The sequence below is a fragment of the Galeopterus variegatus genome, unplaced genomic scaffold (assembly GCF_000696425.1).
Source record: "Galeopterus variegatus unplaced genomic scaffold, G_variegatus-3.0.2 Scaffold11224, whole genome shotgun sequence".
Taxonomy (NCBI): Eukaryota; Metazoa; Chordata; class Mammalia; order Dermoptera; family Cynocephalidae; genus Galeopterus; species Galeopterus variegatus.
The window spans coordinates 11,956-29,498 of NW_007737335.1; the positions used below are offsets into that span (position 1 = coordinate 11,956).

At 40.2% G+C, this 17,543-nt stretch overlaps 1 protein-coding gene across 1 annotated transcript; it reads right to left on the reverse strand.

Moving 5' to 3' along the window:
• Nucleotides 1–11,564: 11,564 nt before the first annotated feature.
• On the reverse strand, nt 11,565–17,129 carry SAYSD1 (SAYSVFN motif domain containing 1). The gene is made up of 2 exons (XM_008594643.1): nt 16,923–17,129; nt 11,565–11,919 (listed from the first exon to the last, which is right to left on the reverse strand). Exons 1-2 carry the CDS (start codon nt 17,127–17,129, stop codon nt 11,575–11,577), a joined length of 552 nt encoding a protein of 183 aa, XP_008592865.1. The 3' UTR covers nt 11,565–11,574.
• Between the last annotated feature and the right edge of the window lie 414 nt (nt 17,130–17,543).

Consider the following 17,543-nt stretch of genomic DNA (forward strand, 5'->3'; position numbering starts at 1 on the left):
TTCCCAAGCGGTGCACTTATCCAGTGCGCCACTGGGCCGGCCCCAGGGAAGTTCTCTCTGATGAAATGATATCTGAGAGACCTGAGTGAAGTAAGGGATCAAGTCCTAGGATCAACTAGGGGAAGTAAGTTCCCAGTAAATGAAACAACTAGTACAAAGACCCTAAAGCAGAAGTTTATTTAGTGTGTTAGACAGGGATCAGCAAACTATGGCCCAATGCCTGTCTTTATAAATAAAGTTTTATTGGCATACTCACTTGTTCATATATTGTCTCTGGCTACTTTTGCTCTGTGGCAAAGCCTATTTACCACCTGGCCCTTTCCCGAAACTCTGCCAAACCCCTATGTTAAGATGGACATCAAGGAGGTGAATGTAACAGGGAGAGACATGGAGGGGCCAGATCACTTAGGGCCCAATAGGATAAAACCATCTGTTGGAGTGAGCAGGACTGAAGCCATGTTGGGACCTAAAGCTGCCTGGGCTATGGAGGCGGGGAGGATTTTAAAAAGGACAGTTTTTTTCTCTCCACTCTTTCTTCCCATCACCTGACTTTCTTATCTTGCTTGCTAAGTAGGAAAACAAGGCAGAGAAGCTAATTAGTACTTTGCAAAGCTAACAGTTCTTTCTTTGAGACTTGTAGAGTTTTCAGAAATGATCAAGGCCAAATGACTGAAGCTGACCTTGGACACCAGCCAAGAACACCAGCGCAAATCAAAATCTTTCAGGTTCCTGGGATAAAAGCGAAGATGAGAACAGAAACCAGATGAGGCCTTGGCAAGACCTTTTACCTGACCCATAGAAACAGACCCCTCGTAACTCACATCTCCTGCTCTCCTGCTTTTCACCTCCCACATTCCATTCCCTTAACCCTTCCTTTAAAAACCCCTTAGTAAATGTAAATCTTTGAGATGGGACAGACTACCATCTCCTTCAGCTTAATACATCTGCTTTTCTAACATCAACCATTTGACTTGTGAAGTTTTTTTTTTTTTTCTTTCCTTTTCAAAGGGGCAGGCAGCTGGACGTGAGTCCGGGAACACATCTACCCAACAAAAAACACACATGTCTCCAAGGGATTAAGAGTGCAGATATTATTTACAAAGTGAGGTTCAAAGGCTTCTTTTCACCCCATCATTCCTGGATACCCCTCTGACCTCTGCTTTATTTCTGGTCCCCAGGATTCTCAAACTTTTTTCCCATAAGCTGTGCACATCTATCTGATAGGTTCTCAGGGACATATTCACAATAGGCCCAGGCAAATGAGGAGATTTAATAAAATTGTAAAATGAACAAATAATAATTATATGCAACAAATTATTTTGATACAAATGTATTAGGTATATCACAAAACACAATGAAACTACTGCTACAGACTATGTTTTCTAGCATTTCTTCTATTCAAGTAAAATTCTGCAGAAACCAAATATACTCAAAAACCTTGCTACTTAAAGTTTGGTGCAAAGATCAGCACCATTAGCATCACACAGGAGCTGGTTTGAAATGCAGAATCTCAGGCCTTGACCCAGATCTACTAAATCAGAATCTCCATTTTCACAAGATCCCCAGGAGATTTGGTCATTAAAGTTTGATGCCACTGTTCTAATATGACTTTTAATTACTCTTTTCCAAGAGTTGGAAATGTAGAGTTTTAAATTTCAAAGAGGTTACCTTGGTTTATACCATTCATACTAGTAAAAACTGAATACAACTTAAATGTTTAATAATATGGGATTAGCTAAATAAATGCCGGTACATTTATCCATACAAAAATGTTATGCAGCTGTCAAAATCAATATTGTAGAAGAATAACATGAGAATATATTCACAGTTTATCATTAAGTGAAAAAATCAATTAAAGACAGGACTAAGACTAAAACAAAGGCAGAGATATGATTAAAGAACAGAATGTAGATGTTACAAACTTTAACAATATAGTAATGATATAACTAATACAATGAGGAAGGGAAGAGGGATAGAAGGCATAAGCCAGTATAGGCATGTTGATTTAATTATCTTTTATAACCACAAGTCAAAATATATCATGTAAGGCTGATAAATCAAGTAATAGGTTGTAATTATATTTAAAGATATAAAGTCAATCAATCAGCCAATTAGTCAATAGAATTGGATGTTGAGGAATGAAGTATGGAGAAGGTGAAAATATAAACTTATTACATTTAGTTTTTTACAGGATGTTAATAACTGCTGCCTAAAAATATGAAGGATTAAATAATCAATATGAAATTAAAAAGATAACTTTGGAACAGAAATGTAAACTTTCTAATTTATCAAAAAAACCACATCCACAAAAGGAAACAAAATAAACAAAGAAGCAAAAATACTGGAGACCACATGGCAAAAGGAGCTATATAAACAGAAAGCATAACATATAATGTGGTGAGATAAACAAGGCTTCAATAAATATAAATGAGCTAAACTCATCTATTAAAAGAAAAATATTTTCATAATGGATTATAAAACAAAACTCCACTATTCTCTAAATACAAGCAGTGCAACTAATAAAAATAACTCAGACTGAAAACAAAAGTGTAGACAGAGGCATATAGGAAAATGCAAACAAAAAGCAAGCAGGGTTCCCAATCTTATTATCAGATAAAGATGAATTTAGGGTAAAATGCAATAAAGAAAACAAAGAAGGCTTTTTAACAGTTATAAAGAGGACAATCTGTAGTGAAGAACTAAAAACATAATTTTCATACATTCCAAAATTTTTTTTAAAAACTCAAAAATACCATAATCTCATGAAAATCATTGATAAAAATATAAATAAAAATATTAACAAACAGAATCAATCAGCACATTAAAGAATAATATATCACAATCAAGGGTGATTTATTCCAGGAATAAATGAATGGTTCAACATGAGTAAATCTGTAATATAATTGATTATATAAATTGTCCAAACAGAAAAATCATATGATAAATCTCTACTACACTGAAAGGGAATTTCATGAAATTCAACATCCATTCTTAATTTAAGGGGACAAAAACCTTTTAATAACGCAGATACAGATGAATAATTCCTTAAGGTATCTGTTTGTCCTACAAAACTTCTGCACAGCAAAAGAAACAATTAACAGAGCAAAAAGACAACCTACAGAATGAGAGAAAATATTTGCAAACTATGCATCTGACAAAGGATTAATATCCAGAATATACAAGGAACTCAAACAACATAACAGTAAAAAACCAAATAGCCCAATTAAAAAATGGGCAAGGGAGCTGAATAGGCATTTGTCAAAGGAAGATATACAAGTGGCCAAGAGACACATGAAAAAATGCTCAACATCACTCAGCATCAGGGAAATGCAAATCAAAACCACAGCAAGATACCATCTCACCCCAGTTAGACTGGCTATCATCAAAAAGATAGAAAACAACAAATGCTGGCAAGTATGAGGAGAAAGGGAAACCCTCCTATGCTATTGGTGGGACTGTAAATTGGTGCAATCATTATGGAAAATGGTACAGAGATTCCTTAAACAACTTCTGACAAAACTGCCATACGATCCAGCAGTTCCACTGCTGGGCATATACCCAATGGAATGGAAAGCATCAGGTAGAAGAGATGCCTGCACTTCCATGTTTATCGCAGCTCTATTTACAATAGGCAAGAATTGGAACCAACCTAAATGTCCATTGATGGATGACTGGATAAGGAAAATGTGGTATATATACTCAATGGAATACTACTGTGCCATAAAAAAGAATGACATATTGCCATTTACAGCAATATGGATGAATTTAGAGAAAACCATCTGAAGTGAAATAAGCCAGACACCGAAAGAGAATACTGTATGTTCTCACTCATAAGTGGGAGCTAAAATAATAGTCATATATATGAAAGAAAGAAAGATATAACATTCACAATAATATATTGAACTTTCAATAGCAGAACTGAGGTTACTAAAAGTGGGAAAGTTGGGGGGAGGGAGGAATTGGTAAAGTGCCATAGATAGCAATGACAGTGTATATTGTTGAATATAATAATTATTCTGATTTGAGCAGCACATATTGCTCACGAGTATTGATATTCAACTCTGTACCCCACAGATATGTACAATCAACTATGTTACAATAAAAAAATTTTAAAAAGATATCTGTCAGTCCACACACTTACACCAAAGCTAGTATCATGCTGAAAATACTGAAGCACGCTCTTTGAAGAAGAAGACAAAGATATCATTGATTAGTATTCCAATTTAACTTTTTTCCAGATGTTCTGGCCAATGTAATTAGACAAAGAGAAAAAACAAGAGGTATAAAAATTGGAAAAAGAGGAACTAAATTTTACATTATTTGAAAAGGAAATATTACCTATATGGAAAATGCAAGAAAATTAACTGAAAAACCATTATAATTAGTAAGAGAATTCAGTAAAGGGCTAGTACAAAATTAATATACCAAAATCAATATATTTCATCTATCTGTTGATTTACCTATCTACACACACACAAAAGTGCACACACACACCCCAGTTGAAAGAAATAACAGAAAAAAAGAGCTAATTTACATTAATAGCAAAACATAAAATAATAGGGAACAAATAGTAAGGAGTAGTAAGTAGTAACGTCAATATAAAGCAAACTTGAAAATGCAATGGAGGGGCTATAAAAGAGGCTTAAACAAATGGCAAACATAACTTATTCTTGAACAGTAAAACAAAAACTTAAAGATGTTTCTTCTCCTGAAGTCATTTGTAAATTTAATGTGAGACCAATAAAAATATCAACAGAAAATATGCGGAACTGGTTAACTCTAAAGCTAACTCTAAAGTTTACATGAAAAAATAAACAAGCAAGAATAGATTTTTTTTAAAAAAGAAAACTGAAAGATAAGATTAACAAAGAGGTATCTATCCTACTCAGATTTTAAAACATACTATAAAGCTATAATAATAAAAAGTACAGTACTAGAATATGAATAGACACATCAATAGAATAGACCAGAAAGTTCAAAGTAGATCCATATACATAAGAAATGTAGTATATGACACAGATGGCTTTTAAAATTAGCAGGGAAGAGACAGGTAACAAATGATGCTGAGATACCTAGTTACATATCTGAACAAATAAAGCTGAATTCCTACCTGTAACCCACTCCAAAATAAATGCTCGGTAGTTCAAAAACTTAATATAGAAAATGAAAGCACTAGGTAAACACAGAAAAAAATTTTTTTTGTTGTATGACATACATAAGCCCAGAAGTCATAAAATAAAATATATTAATTTGACAACAAAGAATTTCCACATAGAAACAGAAACCTGAACAAATCTGAACAAATTGAGCAAAACTCTTTGAAACTCATACCTCTCAGAACTCAATAGAAATCAGGCAAAGGACAAAGCAGTTCACAGATAAAGACAAATGGCAGTTAAATTTATAGAAAGACATTCATCCATAATAACAGAAATTTGAATTAAAACTATGAGGTGTCTTTTCTCACCTATCAGATTGGCAAAGAACCGAAAGTTGGGTAACACCCTGTGTTGGTGAGGATATGAGGAAATCACCATTCTCATACATTGCTGGTAGGAATGTAAATGCAAATCACTTCTATGCAAGGCGATATCTATCAGTATTTTTCCATGCAGGGCAATATCTATCAATATTATAAACATATTCTTTGACTAGAAAATCTAATTCTAAAAAAGTATTCCAGATATATATTCGTACATGTGGAAATGACGTATGTGCAAGGATATTCACTGTACATTGTTTGCAGCAGCAAAAGATTAGGAACAACCTAAATGTCCATTAACAGGGGCTGGTTAAATTATAATCTATTCATACAACAGTATACTCTGTAGCTGTGATAAACAAAGAAGCAGCTCTATTTGTGCTGACATGGAATTACTAATAAATATGACTAGGTAAAAAAGCAAGGGGCACCCAGTGTTCCTTTCTGGAATTGCCTCTCACCAATTCCTTCCTTTTTTTCCTTAACACCCAAATCCTCAGAATGCATCACTTCTCTCCAAGCATGTTATTCTCCTTCATGATTGTCACCTTTCTCTCAGGTGATTTCCTCTGACAAAAATGCCACCCCCTTCCCCCCACCTTCTTTCCTGAGGAGTACCTGTTCCTCCTTCAAATTCAGCACAATGTCACTTAGTGTGAACAGGATGCTATCATCTGCAGGCTTGAGAAAGAAAGAACAAACACAGGGTGGGAGGGAGACGTTCTCACTACACCCCTATGTAACTCTCGATTTCTGAAATACATTCATATAACAATAAAACCCTCTATTCTTTTCTATATTTCCAGAATGTTCTAAAATTACTAGCATATGCTTCTTAAAAATAAAGCACCTTTAATTATAATCTTTGGAAATAGTTGCTCATTGTTTCTTTTTCTCTTGCTTTGGTGTTCCAAACAGTTTGAAAAATAGCAAACCTTGTTTTGCCCCCTTTTAAAATATACACCCATCTTTCTTTGCTTGGATCTAATAATCGCTTAAGTTTTCTTCCTATTTCAACATTTATGATTTGTGTCAGGGGCTAATTTTAATTAGCTGGAGATCATCCCAGAGAGGCTGTTAAAATGCAGATTCTCAGTGTCCTACCCCCAGACATTCTGAGTCAGTGGGTCTGGGTGGAGCCCTGGAATCTGCATTTTAACATCACTACAGGAGATTCCAATACAGGTAGGTGGTCTTTAGACCATGCTTTTCAAAACATTCACCCATCACTTGTTAAGAAAACTTAGTATTTTTCACATAGAAGTGAATATCCTAAGGAGTACAGAAGTTAGAATTGAAAGTGATCTCTTCCTCTGGTGACTCTTCCCCCAATATACACATGCATGCACACACAAGTTATGTCTTTATAAACATCCATGTGTTACATGCTTTATAATGTGGTTCCTGTGCACTCACCTTGTCTTCTTTCTCAATGAGATCCAAGTCTTTATCTAGCCAACGTTGTAAAATAAAAGTACATGTGATAGAAACCAAAGCATATGATTCAAATTTTACTTTGGCTTAGGAATCAGTCTTTCTCTGCCAGCTGTGTACGTTTCTGATCATTCCCCCATCCACACCCCAAAGCTCAGATGTGGACAAGCCGCTGCAATACTGCCTGAAGTCTAGGGAGGGGCTGCTTTATTTTAAAATATGTATATACATCACTTCTGGTAGCTTTCTATGCCTTTCCCAGAACCTCTGATGAGCCCTTTCCTCTGTGAATATTTAAATGGAAAGAATGCCTGAAAAAGCAGCACAAGTGGTTCAGATAAACATTCCAGTGGGTTTTCCACATTACATAAATTATTGAGTGTGATGTGAGGGGACCCATGAGGTATAGTGGCAGCTCGATGCTACCCCCTGGTGGAAAGATACTCCATGGCATCCCAAGCCCACCCCCGCAAACCTCTGGCTCTTACATTCAGCCTACACAGGGGTGCCTCTGTGTGTCCGCAGCAGCACCAAACACAATACACCTACAAATATTTGCTGGTGTGGGTGGCAGAACCAAAAATACATAATTTAAATTTTACTTACTTCTGCCCAACTGAGGATCACTGGTTCTTCCAACTGTGCAATATCGTAACTTTTGTAGCACAGAGCTTTTGAACCTAATCTTAATGCACAGATGAATCAAAAGGCAAATGTGGAAGACCATCCAAACTCAAAGCATAATCCTAGTAGCATGAAATAAATATGCCTGAATTACCACTGGTAAAACTCCTTGAGAAAGGTCACTGCACCCACCAACAGGGACATTCACCCCTGCCTAGAACTGGAACCCTCAGAACAGGTCAGGGCTAGCTTGAAAGTGACCGTGTCCCAGAGGAACAACTTGGATGATTTAGCCTGAAGAACAGAGGGCTAAAAGAGAACCGAGTAATTGTTTACCAGTCTGCAGGATGTTCACATAGGGCTCCAGGTGCTCCGTGCCCACTGAGACTGGAGGAAGAAATAATTTGGGGTGGCAGTAGCAGGGGGATGACAAAAGCTCTTTCGTTAAAGATAAAGAACTTTCCGAGAAGTGCCAGAATCTTCTACCTGGATTCTTCTTCTTTAGGGGTCACTAGAAACAAATCATCTTTAGTCAGAAATAAATGTGGCCCTGCCCAAGGCAGGGGAAGGGGAACACACTTGATGGCATTTCGTGATCCCTTCTAGCCCAAGTAGAGGCTCACTTAACAGTCCCTATGAATAGGAAAGATGGGAAAAGTGTGAAGAAAAGCAAAAGAGGCTCACTTAACAGTCCCTATGAATAGGAAAGATGGGAAAGTGTGAAGAAAAGCAAAAACCAATCTACTTGTAAGACTTGGACAAAAATAACCTCATTCATGCATACAACTATCACAGGGACTGTGTACACCTCTGGAATTTTAAGTTCCCTGGTGACAGAAGAAGCCTTTAATGGAAGCTGCATGCTGGGCTAATGGTCAGGCCCTGAGTGAAAATTCTGAGATCAATAGGCCTAAATTCAGGAAATCAAGACTGCACCTAAAGCTTAACTGTCTGACAAGAACAGCAAATACATACTGTCCTTTCTTCTCCTTCCTACCAGGCATTTAATTGGTTCACACCCCACTTTTCCTAGAAGTTAAATGCCATCATTACGTGCAACCTTTGGGAAGATCAGAGCACAGAAAGGCGACAAATCATTCATGAAGAATCCTATGAAAGATGGCTTCAGCCACTTCATTATAATTAGCTACATTTTCAAAGAACGTGACTGAGGTCCACTTATAAGTTGAGTCTCTTGTATATTTAAGAGAAGTCTCTGCCTTACTGGGATTACTAACTGGATCAAACCTCCCTAATTCAGAGTTACAGACATTTTCTTTTAGGGGAAAGTTCGAATTATACATTTTTAAAATGCAAATTAATTCTTTCCTACAACAATGCTTATTGCCCTGGGCATTGCAGTGAAACTTCCATTCAGGAGATTTCTCCTGCGTTACTGGGCTTTTATGAAATGAAAAAGGCCAAGTAAAGTATCAGGGAAATTAAGTAAGCCTTAAGAAAACAAACCAGACAAAAAAGTCATACCTTAAATAAAAACTTTCATGTTTAATAGGGATTAGCCTGTTTCCCATACTTTCTACATGTCTAGTCTAGACAAAAGTCATGGAAGAAAAAATGATGCTGAGGGACAGCCAAAATCCCAGTCGGCAAAAGGCTGGAAGGACAAGCCATGCATATCAGAAGAATTTTCAGCAAGGGCTGAAACTCAGCAGGGTTAGTCAGCTACCCTGGAGTTAATGAGAACATCCCCTCTGCATTTCTCCTAGAACTGAAAATGAGCTCACTGTACTGTTAGTTCTATCACTTATTTCATTTTGTCCTTCATCCCACTCCTAGCTAGACTGTATGCTCAGAGAACTGGGAATATGTCTGCTTCTTTCATTATGTATCAGGTGCCTAGTGGAGTGCTGGCATTTAATAAATAAAAGTTAAATTTAAATTGAGCTGAGTTTGCTGTAATAAGTCAATCAGGCAAGAATGAACAAAAGAATTAACCATAGACCTTTATTATTTAATAATGTTTCAGAAATATTAAAGTTCCTTTCATAATATACTTACTGAACGTATCACTAATTTCTTAAAATCCTAAGTTTGGAAAAAACTATTGCCTTAAAACTAGAGTCCTCTTACTCACCAGTATGATCCATAGAAAAAGTACTGAATGGTTTTTGTCATCCAATTTTAATGAACCCAAACTCTTAGCACTGTACTGCAGGGAGAAGGAACACTGAAATCATGCCTGATTATCACCATTTACATAGTGCCTCACCAGAGGCCCACAGGAAAGGGACTGCTTACTCTAAAGCCCTTAGAAAATGAGAAACAACCCAAGCAGCCAATAAGTCTGGAGTTCTACTTCCAGCTCTACCCTTTGGACACACTCAAGAATTTTTCTTACTGAATTTATCATTCATAACCACTTATCAAATCTCCAATACTGACTTTGTGAAGTCTCTCCCCACACCTGTCACTTAGGACTTTGTCTCTTCTTGTCTTTGCTGACGGGGGCAGACTAACGGGAGAGTGGTGGACAATAAATGGGGACCTGTTTCTGAAAGGGGGATGTTTTAAAGGTATTTTATTTTTTGATATCATTAATGACTGAAAAAGCAAGAATTAAAGCAGAAAGCAAAACAAAAACAAACAAAAAACCCCCAAAACTTGTAACTTAAACTTTTCAGGAAAAAAATGCTATAAATATTAAAAGACTTAAAGAGAACATTTACTTTTAATAATCAGCCCTTATCTTACTGAACGTATCACTAATTTCTTAAAATCCTAAGTTTGGAAAAAACTATTGCCTTAAAACTAGAGTCCTCTTACTCACCAGTATGATCCATAGAAAAAGTACTGAATGGTTTTTGTCATCCAATTTTAATGAACCCAAACTCTTAGCACTGTACTGCAGGGAGAAGGAACACTGAAATCATGCCTGATTATCACCATTTACATAGTGCCTCACCAGAGGCCCACAGGAAAGGGACTGCTTACTCTAAAGCCCTTAGAAAATGAGAAACAACCCAAGCAGCCAATAAGTCTGGAGTTCTACTTCCAGCTCTACCCTTTGGACACACTCAAGAATTTTTCTTGCTGAATTTATCATTCATAACCACTTATCAAATCTCCAATACTGACTTTGTGAAATCCCTCCCCACACCTGTCACTTAGGACTTTGTCTCTTCTTGTCTTTGCTGACGGGGGCAGACTAACGGGAGAGTGGTGGACAATAAACGGGGACCTGTTTCTGAAAGGGAGATGTTTTAAAGGTATTTTATTTTTTGATACCATTAATGACTGAAAAAGCAATAATTAAAGCAGAAAGCAAAACAAAAACAAACAAAAAAACCCCAAAACTTGTAACTTAAACTTTTCAGGAAAAAAAAAAATGCTATAAATATTAAAAGACTTTAAGAGAACATTTACTTTTAATAATCAGCCCTGATATACCTAACCATTACTTTAAACAGAGATATTTTTAAACAGAGAACCTCCCCAATGCCTTTCTGGTGCTCTAAAATCATCTGTCAAATAATGAGACATAGAGGTCTCCTTTCTGGAGTATGTAGTTTTTATAAACTGCATCAGACCCACAGTAGGTGTCTTTTAGAAAATTTCACCAAAACTAAAGAGACGTTCAAAGATAAAATTGCAGCAGAACATCAGAGAAAGAAGATAGAAGAACTGTGCAGTCACAGAATGATAATCTGCAAATTGTCCTTAGTCCTATGCACCTGAATCAAGTCCCACGCCCAAGGGCCGGGAGGACCATGTCAGAGGTTAGCTGTATGACAGCAGAGCTGGGTCCTATCTCCCCTGCAGGGGTCCAAACTGTAACTCGCGCTCCAGCTGCTCTGCAGTCAGGGTGCCCTGGATGGCTTCACAGCCTGGGTTGAACACAGAGTAGGCGCTCTTCTCTCCCTCCTTCTTCTCTTCAGGGCCTCGTGTCCCGACATACATCCAGTAGAACAAGGACAGGACAAAATAAGCCAGGCCAAATTCCAGTTCCACAAACAGTCCCAGTAGGACNGGGAGGACCATGTCAGAGGTTAGCCGTATGACAGCAGAGCTGGGTCCTATCTCCCCTGCAGGGGTCCAAACTGTAACTCGCGCTCCAGCTGCTCTGCAGTCAGGGTGCCCTGGATGGCTTCACAGCCTGGGTTGAACACAGAGTAGGCGCTCTTCTCTCCCTCCTTCTTCTCTTCAGGGCCTCGTGTCCCGACATACATCCAGTAGAACAAGGACAGGACAAAATAAGCCAGGCCAAATTCCAGTTCCACAAACAGTCCCAGTAGGACCAACCAGAGAAGAACCTTCAAGAAGGTGATATTGGTCAGGAAAGACTGATCCCAGCGCGATGGCGGAGGAATGGCCGTATTCTGAGGTGGCTGTGATGTGCTGCTCCCAGGCTGAGCCGCTTCCTAGGATACAAACGCAAACAAAAGAAAGAATAAAGGGTAATGGATCTGAGAGGATAGAAACTAATCTGAAAAGGTAGCTCTCATTGCTCTAGGAAGACTGCGGCTCATTGATTTCTTTTCTTGCCCTACTCTCTGAAACAATCACTTACAAAGAGCTTATATGCCCTGCTCCAACTGAATCAAAACTGATCAGCACTTAGTGAGATGTGTCCCAATAAAAGCATTACAGCATTCAGATGGATTCCCATTCATGGGAGTCATTTCTTCAGGTTAGTCCGCTGTGACAAGAGTTAATATGTGCTCCATACAGAAACTCCCCAGTAAATGAGAATACAACAGCCACAACGTATGCATCCCCGGTCAGAGTCAACATACGTTTGTTGATGTGATCAGATAAGCTAAAACGTTCTGAGTGACATGATTCTAATATGGATAGTATACCACGAACAGGAAACAAAAATCCCTTTCATATATTAAAAAAATCACTGCTGTAGCTATCATTGGGCCCTCTTACCTTCCCATCTCCTGTGACTGTCCTACCCAGGTCCTCGTCGCTCACCCCAAAGCCCATGCTGTATCTCCTAACTAGACTCCCTGCCTCTTATTTCTTCCCTCCCCAAACCATCCTATGTACAACTGCTGAATTTTGGGAAAATGAATGAATGAATGAATTTTACTAAATTCATTCATTTTCTAAACACCCATCACCCTCCTGAATTTTCTAAAACACCCATCACCCTCCTGGCCTACAAACCTTCAAAAAGTTTCCATTGCCTAGAGATTAAAATCCAAACTCCTTGGGGTGGAATCCAAGGCTCTCCATTTATTCAACAGATAGAAATGCCAGAACACAGGCTCCTGTGCTGGATGTTAATGGGAGACACAGGTATTTAGGTAGCTTTACAAAGTTTCACCTCCAGTCTGCTATTTTCCAAACTTTTTTGAGCATGACCTACAATAAGAAATTTTATATTGTGACCCAGAATACACATATGCAACAGAAACAAAAGTTTCACAAGTCAACACTCTCTCTCTCTGAGAAACTCTCTCATATTTCTTATTCTTTTTTTTTTTTTTAATTTTATGGGGGACAAAATCCTCTTATACTGACTTCACCATCTGCTAATGGGTCATAACTTGCGGTTCAAAAAACAATGGTCTAAAAAATCTCCTGTACAACAAAATCCACAATCTATTGCTCCATAAGTGACCCCTCTACTCCAGCTCAACTGGCTTCATTACCCAAAGGCACTTCCCATCTCCATCTGCGGCCTCAAATTGCCTCCTTCTCCTCTCCATCCCTCAACTCACCCTCCCCTTCAGAGCAAGCACCATTCCTGACCTGAGTAGGCCCACACCTCCTCAGCCATCAAGGAGGGCCCCCTCGGCCTCCTAGAGCACCAAACTACTCAGCACCTTAGTGGCTCTCTTTTAATATAGGTTACATGTGTTCTAGATTGTTTATAAGTACCACAAGGCCACAGACTGTCATTGTATCTTTTGGTGTCTCCAGAGCCAAACACAGCATCCCACACATAGGTTCCCAGTACATAGCAGAACTGAAGTTCATCACTTCAGTCATATCCCCTATTATTCCTCACATGAAAATTTAAAAGGAGACCACAAATATTGGTCTTGATAAAAAAAAAACTTGTCATCTGTTTTGTGGTGCTTCAGAAATTCTACCTTGTTAGAACCTTCTTCTTTAGCCTCAATACTGTAATTATTATCTTTTCAGTTAGATTGGAAAGTCTGACTGAAGAGGCCCTTAACATACCAGCAATATCTCCCACCACCATTTATTAAATAAAGAAATATCCCTTTCAGATTTGATTACTGTACACAATACTACTTGCCCAAGAAGAGGAATGTATCAGGGTAGGACGAGTTTGGCTTGTCTGGGAATGGGACAGACTGTGTGACTGCAGTGCCCTGGCTGAGTGGGAGAGTGGTATGAGGTGATGAGGGGAGGAGAGCAGGAGGGTGGGAGCCAGGGCCAGAGCCAGGCAGGCCACAGTAAAGATTCTGGAAATGGGAAACTGCTGAAGGTCTTAGCAAGAAACTAACAATCTAACTTACATTTCAGACCACTCTGGCTGCCACGTAGACAAAGCGCTGCAAGGCAGCAGGAGTAGAAATAGGGAAATTGTTAGTAGCTAATGTAGGAGGCCCAGCAAGAGAGGACCAGACACTGATTAGGGTGGTGACAGAGTCAGAGAGAAATGATGGGCTGATGGACCCAGAATACATTTTGAATGTATATGAATTGAAATTCACAATAAACTGAATTTATTTTATTATGCAGGGAGTATAAAAAGAATAATGCTCTTATGTCACCATTTACTGAGTGCCTTCAAAATGCTTGATCTCCTGTAATCCAGGAGGCAGGCATTATTATTCCCAATATACTGATAAGGAAACACTGAGAGGTTAATTTCCCAAAAGTCAGACAGCTAGTGATAGGCAGAGGTGAATCGGTTTAGGATGCTAGGATGGTCTCCTTCCAAAGCCCTTTTTATTTAATTAGAGGCATTTATGGGAATGGCAGGGGGAAGGGTTAGATAGCCAGAGAAAGAAGAGCTTGTTGGTAGTAAACAAACTGGCAAAGGTAACAAATAAGAAAGGAGGGATGGAAATTTCTCTGCCTCATTTGGTTTTGTTCTAGTATTGGGTTGCCTTCTGCTGTAAAAGTTGTGTGCAGAAGTGTTTGTGGTCATCCCATCACATACAGGCACAGCTGAGGGAAGGCATTTCTACTCCTCAAATACTTTTGCACTGGTAGCTGCTTCTGAGAGGAATGTCTCTTTCCCCTAACATCACTTGACTGGCTCCCTCTTATAAAAACCTCAGCAAAAATGACACCACATGTGCCCTTAGCCTTGTCACCCAGTTTCTGCAAGGGTGGCTCCTTGTTAAATGTCACCTCCTCGGTAAGGCCCTTCCTGCTCACCAGTTTAAAATAGCACTCTGCTCCCCTCACCCTCAAGTCACTATCACAGTGCCCTGGGCTCTGCTTTTCCTTTTGTAGCATTTATCACCTTGTCGTTTTGTTTACTGTCCTCCTTCCCCTGCCACACCAAGCTCAAATGCAAGTTCTATGACAGCAAGCATTTTTGTCCTAATCTAGTAACCAAGCTCAAATGCAAGTTCTATGACAGCAAGCATTTTTGTCCTAATCTAGTAGAAGCTCATCACAGAATTAAGTATTTTATTTGGGGAGACTACCTTTCCCCAAGCAGATTTTAGGGTGGGGTGGGAGGAGGAGGACGTGGATACTTCCTTATCAATGACTACCAAAAAGAATCAATTACAAATAGATGGCTAAAGAAAACACTAACAGGCCACAGTGCGCCATCAAAATTATTAGGTAGAGAAGAATTGTAAATTAGAAAAAAATATTTTAATGAGAATTTTCAAACCAGAGCAAACCCAGAAATGGTAACAGTCAATGAAACAAGCTTAAGGCAGAGTCCCTTATAAAAAGCAGAGCAATTAATAAGAACCAACTGGAGGTAGAGCATTTCTTCTCATCCTTTTGTCAGGCCATCAGCTATGGGGATTTTAATACTGTAATGGAAGCTTTCTCAGAGTTCAACTTCCCTGGGTCCAACTCAGTGACCTCATATTCCTTTGGAAATGAGACATACAGTCAAAAGCTCACTATGTGGGTTAGACATTGTTTTATAACTGCAGGGGGGGGGGAGAGTAGGGGAAATGGATTCTAAGATCTTGCGCAATTGTTGTACTCAGTCAGTTCTAATCAACAGTAAAGTTATCTAAAGACCATTGAAAACTGCACGCAAGGAAATAGATTGTTTGAACCCTGCTGTACTCTCTTTACCTCCTTCTGCAAGTCAGTTGGAACACTGCATATTATGGAGAATATCGAACCCAAATTAAGTAACAATAAGTTCTCCTGATTTTAAAAAAAAAATCTCTCAAACCAGATGTTGTGGAATAATACATAAACTTAAGGGAAATAATTTTAAAGTGAGCAAGTTACACTTTTGCTCCAGTGCATTTTAATTTTTAAAAGGAATTTTGGGCTCTTATTACACTTATGAAGAGCAAAGGCCTTATCACAGACTGTGCAAAGCACTGATTATCCCTTGACAGGTTTTGTCCTGTATTCCCACATGGGACACTCCAATCTCATATGCAAGTCACCTTGCCATTTTACTCATGAGTGAAGACACAAAAGGATCCAAATTAAATTCATCTGCAAAATAAGAGATCACCCAAATAATTAACTTAAGGGCGAAAAGGCTATCAAACTAATCTATATATATTTGCCTTAACCATTAATTATTGAACTAGAGTAAGCTTCTTCAGTCCAACAGTGATGCACATGCATATATATGCCACCCACGGCAATTACAGCTACCACGTTTCTAAGTTTTGTATTCAAACCCCATTTCTAAAGAACAGGCTATCTGGGCTACTGCTGCATGTGCCCCAGGTGCGAATCAAATGAAGCCTTAATTACTGCCACTTTTCATCAGTATCCAATTAGACCTTTTACCCTCCATTAGCAGAGGGCTGTGGCTCAACTTGGCTGTGGAAAAGTTTCCCAAAGTCACAGAGAGTCACAACGATAACTCAACTCGCAGTGAACAATTCAAGGGCAGAGGTGCTTTCTCTCAGGACTCAAGACCATCGCTTCCTGCCTGGGATCAAGAGCTGCGTGGGTCGCGGGCTGGAAAGAAATCGTCAAAGTCACCATATCAGTGCTGACGCAGGTGACAGGAGACTCGCGCTCCAGCCCCAAGGCAGGAGGGAAGCGCCCGCGACCCCGCCCCAGACAGCCAAGGCCACCCCGGGAGCGCGCGGAGGGGGCGTGGCCCGCGCGACACCACGGGGTGCCCGGGACCTTTCCTTGGCCAGAGCGGAGCCAGCAGGTCACCACGCGGTGGGCGGGGCGTCGGCCGGCGTTAGCAGGGAGGCCACGACAGCGGGCGGCGGCTCTGAAGCCAGGTCCTGCGACCAGGCCTCCCTCCTCTCACCTGAGCGAGGCTGGGCTGGGCCCGGGCACTGGCGGGACACGGTTTCCACACTAGGAACCGCTTTAGCCAGCCCGGGCTTGCCTTTGCAGTCGCAGCTGCTTCCGCTTTCTCTCCCGAGGTCTGTGAGCTCGGGCTCCAAGTCGGGGGCTGGGCCTCCGGCCCGGCTCGGTTCCGGGCCTCCCGGAATTGGGCTAACCGCCGTTCCATGGCGCGCGCCCGGCAGCCCGGCCGCCCGCAGGGCCCCTCCCCCGCTTTGCCCCGCGGCGACCGCCGTGCGCATGCGTGGCGCTGGCTGTCTGATGCGCGTGCGCGCTGAGGAGGCGGGGACCAGGCGGCCGGGTGTCCTGTGGGTTTGTGACGTGGTGGGACGTTGTACCTGGAATAGTCCAGTCTTCAAACGCACGTGGACGCAGTGTCCACCTCCTCAAGCTAAATGGTTAAGAACCATAAGGTCGTCCCATTGTTCCTCTCTCTTGCCCCGGGCTCCTCTGAGGGAAGCTCTGCCTTCGCCATCTCCCGACAGGACTCTGTCCCCACCTCTAGCATCCTGCGGCCGTTGAGCGCCACTGGGCACCGGTGATGAGCACCGCATTGAGAAGGCCCGTGATCTCTGGGAGGTTC